This window comes from Brachyhypopomus gauderio, unplaced genomic scaffold, assembly GCF_052324685.1.
Source record: "Brachyhypopomus gauderio isolate BG-103 unplaced genomic scaffold, BGAUD_0.2 sc54, whole genome shotgun sequence".
Classification (NCBI taxonomy): domain Eukaryota; kingdom Metazoa; phylum Chordata; class Actinopteri; order Gymnotiformes; family Hypopomidae; genus Brachyhypopomus; species Brachyhypopomus gauderio.
The window spans coordinates 2,313,483-2,320,699 of record NW_027506878.1 but is presented as its reverse complement, the minus strand read 5'-3'; the positions used below and the strand labels follow the sequence as shown (position 1 = coordinate 2,320,699).

At 40.6% G+C, this 7,217-nt stretch overlaps 2 protein-coding genes across 4 annotated transcripts; one reads left to right on the top strand and one right to left on the bottom strand.

Annotated features, from left to right (window-relative positions):
- Positions 1-288: 288 nt before the first annotated feature.
- LOC143488781 (uncharacterized) lies at positions 289-3,296 on the top strand. Of its 2 annotated transcripts, XM_076987682.1 has the most exons (5): positions 289-478; positions 756-847; positions 1,251-1,445; positions 2,143-2,222; positions 2,307-3,296. In XM_076987682.1, exons 1-5 carry the CDS (start codon positions 328-330, stop codon positions 3,265-3,267), a joined length of 1,479 nt encoding a protein of 492 aa, XP_076843797.1. In that variant the 5' UTR covers positions 289-327; the 3' UTR covers positions 3,268-3,296. The 2 variants fall into 2 exon arrangements, with proteins under 2 accessions (XP_076843797.1, XP_076843798.1); XM_076987683.1 differs by lacking the exon at positions 756-847.
- A 178-nt stretch (positions 3,297-3,474) lies between these two features.
- Positions 3,475-6,908, bottom strand: LOC143488754 (uncharacterized). Of its 2 annotated transcripts, none has more exons than XM_076987637.1 (3): positions 6,305-6,908; positions 5,531-5,663; positions 3,475-4,589 (listed from the first exon to the last, which is right to left on the bottom strand). In XM_076987637.1, exons 1-3 carry the CDS (start codon positions 6,886-6,888, stop codon positions 3,813-3,815), a joined length of 1,494 nt encoding a protein of 497 aa, XP_076843752.1. In that variant the 5' UTR covers positions 6,889-6,908; the 3' UTR covers positions 3,475-3,812. The 2 variants fall into 2 exon arrangements, with proteins under 2 accessions (XP_076843752.1, XP_076843753.1); XM_076987638.1 differs by having other exon boundaries at positions 3,475-4,526.
- Between the last annotated feature and the right edge of the window lie 309 nt (positions 6,909-7,217).

Sequence of the window (7,217 nt, the reverse complement as noted above, 5' to 3'; positions counted from 1 at the left end):
CCTTAAATATGCTGAAATTATACGTAAACACTGTGCTAGGTTCCTTAAATATGCTGAAATTATACGTAAACACTGTGCTAGGTTCCTTAAATATGCTGAAATTATACGTAAACACTGTGCTAGTGTAACCCACCCACAAAGTGGTGTATTTAATTAATTATTTCTTGTTGCTATTTGTTTTATTCAAGAAAAAAAAATTCTTTTAGTTTGGCATTTCAGGCACGTTTCTCAACTAATGGGCTCTGTGCACGTAACGCTTCCGCATTCGCATATACCGGCAGTATCATTTCCGGTTATCTCAGGCGCGACTGCAGAGACACATCAACAATGACATTTTACACGCGGTGTTTGCAAGACCTCCCTCGGATGACGGTCAATGATGTTCATCGGATCGTCAAAACACATGCCGTGGCTTCTTCGAGCAAGAAAGAGAAAGGTTTCAAGATGTACATATCTAGTTATATTGACAACTACGAAGGTGAGTGTTCTGTTAGCGCTAGCACACAGCTACACGTAGTGTTAACATTAGCATTATGTGTGTGTGTATTAGCTAGCTGGTCGTGTCTGAACACTAAACTTCCTAACAGATTAAACTCAAGATAAACACAAACCCGGCAGATTCCTTTGTTTAGCCTGGCCATGACTAGGTTAAACAGCGGTTTAAACTGCCGTTTAACCTGTCTCAGGACTGAGTTATCTCACTTGACTATTAAGCACATACTGTGAATAAGTCTGTTCTTTTATTTGCATTTTAGTGTCGAACAAAGATCAGGTGACAGGAGAGATATGTGTGAGGGCGACCTGTTTTAGGTCAATGAAGAAGTCGGAGAAGCCACACAGCTTGAGTGTAGGGTGACAGTGCTTTAGAAGCTAAATGCTATGAATGTTGTTTTTAGATTTATGTTTATGGGGATTAAAAACATTTGGTTGGTGAAAATGCATGAGTAATGTTTTGAGTAATGTTACCTGGCAATGTGAGTATGACTTAATGTCAGGAAAAGTGAATGTTAAAAGCAAAACCCCCAGAAACTATATTTGTTCAGATGTTTCCTGATTTACTTTATTGTACATACTATTGAAGCTAGTAAATTGTTGATGTCAAATGAGGGCCACATTAGGCAACACTGTAGACTATTAGTGACAGTGTATTCTAATTATATAGCCTTTCCTGGCTGATTTTATTATTTTTTTAATTAAATTGCACTTGATACTGTTTTTCATTGTATTTGCTACATTTTGTATTTTTGCAGATTTGTTTAGATGATTCGAGACCAGTTTCACTGCTTCATTGCTCCTGCTCATGTGTTGCTGGGACAACTTTGTGCAATCATGTGGTGGCATTGCTTTATCAAACTGCACATTATTCACAACTAAGAGTTCCTGCTGTTCCTCCTGTCCTGAGCTGCACAGAGAGTGAGCAGCAATGGCACAAGCCAAGAACTTTGGTAAGTAATAATATTCTAAACTTTGTACATTTGTGTAAAAATGTAGGGTGCTATGAAAAATGTCAATAAACACAGAATGCAGTCATATACTAATTATTTTAAATTACAAAGACATCATATGGGATATTAAGACTGCAAAATGTAATTGATTTTAAAAATAAAAAGCACATACGTCACTGCACTGCTGACAGTGATCCACCACCCATATAATATCTCCTCAGGGGTGGTCTGGGCCATAGATGAGTGGAGTTAAGACAATCAATCTATGCAGAGAAATTGAATGATCTTTTTTTCTTTCCTGAAAAGTATTGTGCAAACTAAAGTGGCCAATAATTATACCTACTCACCATAACGGAAGTCCTGTTTTGCATAAACAAACGTTAGTATGCATCATTACAGTAACATACAAATGAATATAAAATACCACAGTACAGGTTGAGTTATTCAACCATGCACATTAGCAGTATGAGTATAAATAAATAGTGATCTCTGTAGATATACCTCTGATCATTAGGATCCTCTGCTCTGTAAATGTTCCCTGCTCTAACACACCTACGTTAGCCCAAGAAGGACTGGCTTCTTAGGTGGTTAGCTGAATCTGGTGTGTTAGGAGCAGATAAAACACTAAAATGTTTAGATCATAGGCTTTCAGTACCAGGGTTGAGAAGCACTTACATTAGATATGTATCTTAAACAGGGTGTGAAGCCAGGGCCTGTGGATAAAATGGCAGTTCTCTCAGCAAGACCTAAGCAAAGAGCTGTTTTTGAGGGTGTACGGTAAGAATGAGATGGCAAATTAATAATATTTGTAAATCTAAATTGATAAGGAGTGAATTTAAAACTCTCGCTCTTTTTTCACAGGAGCACACTTTACAAAGCAGTGTGTGGAGATCTGCCAGACCTCTCTGTCCTCCGTGTGTCTGAGGTTTACAGAGATTTTCCTCCTCAAACTGCACCATTGATAACTACGATGGGCATCTCCCAAGACCATCCACTGGTTGAGAGTGCATTTGGAATGGTGCAAGCTGGTAGTCCTCTGTCTTACCAGCAGCCAGTGGCTAAAGATTACATTGCTCCCTGCCATGATGCACCTCTGCCTCCAGCTGTTCCTTTGGTTGTTTACAGACTGGCATCTTCAGACTGCATGTTTGTTTGCAGTGAAAAAGAACAGCTCCACCTCAAGTCTCTTACCATGACCTGGGAAATGGCACATAAAGTTGAGTGCGCAACCAGAAAGCAAAGTGAATGTGGAGAATGGCATCAGCTTAGAAAGCCACGTTTAACTTCCTCACGTTTCCGGGAAATTTGTTCCATTAGAGGACAAAGTTCAGGGGAGCATCTGGCTGACAGGATCCTGAAAGGATCTTATCAAACCTCTGCTATGAGAAGAGGAATTGCTATGGAGCCAGCTGCTCTTCAAGAATACAGCCAGACCAGACATGTCAACGTCTACCCTTGTGGATTTGTGGTTCACCCAGATGCACCTTGGATGGGCTCCTCTCCTGATGGTCTTGTGTATGACCCCACTGAAAACCCACAGTACGGCCTTGTTGAGGTAAAGTGCCCTAATGTCAAAAGTTATGTTGACTGCTCTTACCTAGAAGCAAAGCAGGGCACACTGCAGCTGAAGCGTCATCATAACTACTACTGGCAGATCCAGGGGCAGATGCTCATCACCGGAATGGACTGGTGTGACTTTGTTGTTTTTGCTGAGGAGGACATGTTGGTGCAGCGCATATTGAAAGATGCAGAGGTAATTAACACCATTAAACAAAAGGTGGACCATTTCTTTTTTTACATATACATGCCCAGATGTCTATAAATTCAGTTTGTATATATTGTTGTATTTGTTTAAAATGTTCTAATAACCCTGATAAGGATCTGTAGAATAGAAAAACATTTGAATGTCATTGGCACAGTTCTGATATTAAAAAAAAACAACTCAATAGACAAATCACAAGTACTTTGTTTCAAAATAAAAGTATTTATTTTCCTTCACTTTGTCATTGTTTTACATTTCCTCAAGCTTAAGTACAAACAAGTGAAAAATTTATATTAAATATTAAACATTAAAAGTGAAGCCCATTAGATGTGAAATAACTATTTACAAAAAGTAAGTGTACATGAAAAGTAAATACATGGATAACATGCATATGCACCCTTAAATATTTATCACAGGTTTCCAACATTGGTCCTGGAGTACTATTGCCCTGCTGTTTTTCCTTATTTAGTAAACCTACTTCAAATCATGAAAGCCTTAATTGCAGCAGGGAAACATCAGGGGAAATTCGGTAACATTTCTAAAATGATAACAAAAAGCCCTGTACATGAATGTAAAAAGTATCCTTGGGAAAGAGCAAATGTTATCTATTCTGTACTCATACAGCCCTTTCCACCATCCGAGGCCCATTTCTTGACAAGAGGACCATTCTGGTAGTTGGAGAGAAGACATGCCACAGTAAAAATTTGATTGATACTTCCTGTGATGGAGAGTGGTATTACAGTGTCAAATAGTTTGTTTTCTTTAATTCGTCTAATCATCCTCTCCACATGTACCCTTAGACGTGCAATATGCTGGGTCTCTCTCACATCATCTTCTAGCATCTGTGTTCTCTTGTGCAGGAAAGCAGGCCTGTGTACTTTACAAGGAACCAGGTCATCAACAAGGAATCCCTTGTCTACCATAATGGCCATGTCAGGTGTCAGTAGAGATGTGATGCCTGACTGCCTGAAGATTTCCTTGTCACTGATAGACCCCTGGTAAAGTGCTGATACAAATGTCACAGCTCCATGTGGTGCCATCCCCAACATACCTTTGAAAGTGCAGTGGGACTTGTATGTTGAAAATACTTCACTTTGCAGCAGTAAAGATGATGGAGTCTGGCAGCGATGCTCTGTGCAGTCAATCACTACCTGTGTGTCTGGGTACCTTGAGAACTCCTTGGGCAGGTGAGCCTTGATGACTTCGGGTGGCATCCAGATACACACGGATCCCAGCAGGGTGTAAAGGAAGTTGGCCCACGTAATGATGATCCGGCTCACAGTGGTGCGGTGAATAAAAAATCTGTGCCCAAGATCCCTCTGTTTTAGGCCAACCGACAAGTACATCAGAAAGAGGAACAGCTCATCAATTGGTGTTAGCTTCTGGATTGGGCAAAAACAAAGAAAACATACACAAATTATATTTTTAAAAGATTAAAATAATATACACAGTCCGGTCACATTATGAACACCCCTTGTAACCATACTCTTTGTGGATGTTTTCAGTTAATTAGGTTATATAGAATCAGATCATATAGCACTTTGTAGTTATACAATAATCAGACTGTAATCTTTCTCTGTATACTTTATTAACCAGATTTTGCCCTGTTCTACAGTAAATAGCAGCTATTGTTTGGGTGAGCGTTGCCAGCACTGTCGTGACCCTGATGTGGTAGTGGTGTGGTAATGTGGCTTTGTCCACACACTTTCCACTTTGTGGGTCCACCTTGTAGGTGTAAAGTCAGAGACAATAACTGATCTGTCTGTGCACAGTTTCTAAGTCATCTAGATATTCATCAGTGTTCACAGAGCACTGCACACATACCTTTGGCTGTAAATTATTGGTAAGTGCAATCCTGATCCTGTAGACGCCCTGTCCTTTACATTTTAGTGTCTTCGCTGCTCCCAGCACACTTCAAGTTGCAAGGGGTGTTAAAGTAGTGAAAGCACTCATGTTCAGGGAATGCACAGGACCAGGTTTGGAGAAACACTGGGTTAGTGGACTTTTTTTAGCAAGCAGTGTTTAAAAATGTACATTGGATCAAGCTTTATCTGATCCAATCCTGAATAATAGCTGCTCTGTAGTGTTTAAATAGGGTCAATAAAGTATACAAAAAGGTACAGACTACAGTCTGATACTGTAGATCAGGGGTGCTCGATCCTGGTCCTGGAGATCTACCACCCTAAAGTTCACCTATATGATCAGTGCAACTGAGAACATCCACAAAGACTTGATTTACATGGAGGTGGTCATAATATTCTGACTGGCATGTATAGATGACACATTAAATATGAGAAAGAAAAATAAAAACAGCTGTACTTACAGTGGGTCTTGACAACGCTTCCTCAAGGGCACTCAAGTGGGAGCCTCCACTGGCCTGACCAACACGAAGCATTTTGGATGTTGATGGCTCAATAAGACTCCAGAAGGCCATTAGATGGTCATATGTGGCAAATCTAGTGTGTGGTAAAAAAAATATATATAACTAACACTGATTCCTAAGTCGGTCCTTGCACTCCACCAGACATGTGCATGTGTTTCCCTAATCCAGTTCTCAACACACCTCTACCATATTGTTCTTACGGATAAACATTGTAAGGGTGTGTTAAGAGCTGGGTGAGGGAGAAAAAACATGAACTGTCAACATGGATAGCAAGGGTGAAATACCTGATTTAAGAAAATGCAAGTATTTGTTAGTACCAAAATAATGACGAAGTGAATTTTAGCCAGTCTTTTCAACATCCAAATAGTGCATTGAATACACCAGGGATATATTTTAGGACTGAAGCAACTGCTGCACGTTCGCCTGCTAAACTTAAAGTACATTAACTGCCTGTAAATAAAACGAATTTTGTATTCTATTTAGTGCACTACACAATGAGTGGGGAGCTATTTGGGTCATGATCTAATCAAACACAGCTACAAGTTAGCTAAATCAGTGTTTTATAATCCTAAGCCTGTACTTTAAGGTTTTTTTTCCCTGCTCCAAACACCTGGTGCAAAATGCAATCAATAATAATTCTATAATAATAATAACTCTTGAGATAAATGGCCATTTTAACGTAGGAAATTTGCTAATAGTAAATAATTAACTCACCTCGTATAAAAACGAATGTCGTCGTCTGATCCAACAAATCGTTGCAGACCAAAGCGTTGTTTGACAGAGAGATCCTCCAGTTTTGCCTTTAGTTGCTGCAGTTGTTCTTCAAGTTCCTTATTTTTCATAATGAGAAGATCTACGGCTCCGGGTTCTGGCGTCGCATCGTAATCATGATGTTGTAATGACACGTCCCGTAACTCCGCCGCCGAGCCGTCATCCAGAGAGCTCACGTTACATGGCCTTTCTCTTCTTTCCCAAACACTGAGTCGCGGGTTGGTTTGAGTATGCCGGTTCCACTCGAACACGCCCGGTACCGAGCCTTTCTTTAAACGTCTCCGGCTAGTGCCCACAACAAAATCACTCTCCGTAAAGTGAGTGCTGCACACTTTAGTGTGCTTCGTGACGGCAAAGTTTTCCCGGCGGATCTTGACGAGCCATTTCTTCCGAAGCGTCTCGTCCTCAGGAAAAGAATGAAAACTCACCACCGAGTTGTACCGAGATGAAACAGAGCAAAGTGGTACCGAACAATGCTCTGAAGCACCCCCCTCGCGTTTCTGAAAAACGCTCGCGCCGACATTCATTTTTATTTAGCGAAAAACTCCTCACAGACACAGTGGAATTACCCGGTAAACGCTAGACGGGAAGTAGGTCTGCCGGTATAACCCAAAGCGGAAATACGTAACCACCTCTAACGCACATAGCCAATTGCCGCTTACCTGTAATTGTGGGTCTAGAGTTGTAATGCAGCACCCCCTCTAGGTCACGTGAGTGTGCTGTTTTAGCGCCGTGAGGTGAAACGTCTGGTGGCTGCTCGTGAGAACTCGCATCCAGCGCAAATATTATATTTGCTGGTTATATCGCATATACACCCACATATTGTGTCTGAATTATCACATTTTTCTTTATCAGG

Excerpts from the sequence above, each read along its gene's own strand:
- LOC143488781 (XM_076987682.1), top strand. The coding sequence starts at position 328 with ATGACATTTTACACGCGGTGTTTGCAAGACCTCCCTCGGATGACGGTC. Across the intron at positions 479-755 it reads TTATATTGACAACTACGAAG|TGTCGAACAAAGATCAGGTG; the intron begins GTGAGTGTTCTG and ends TTTGCATTTTAG. Across the intron at positions 2,223-2,306 it reads GCTGTTTTTGAGGGTGTACG|GAGCACACTTTACAAAGCAG; the intron begins GTAAGAATGAGA and ends CTTTTTTCACAG.
- LOC143488754 (XM_076987637.1), bottom strand. The coding sequence starts at position 6,888 with ATGAATGTCGGCGCGAGCGTTTTTCAGAAACGCGAGGGGGGTGCTTCA. Across the intron at positions 5,664-6,304 it reads GACATTCGTTTTTATACGAG|ATTTGCCACATATGACCATC; the intron begins GTGAGTTAATTA and ends ACCACACACTAG. Across the intron at positions 4,590-5,530 it reads AAGCGTTGTCAAGACCCACT|AAGCTAACACCAATTGATGA; the intron begins GTAAGTACAGCT and ends TGCCCAATCCAG.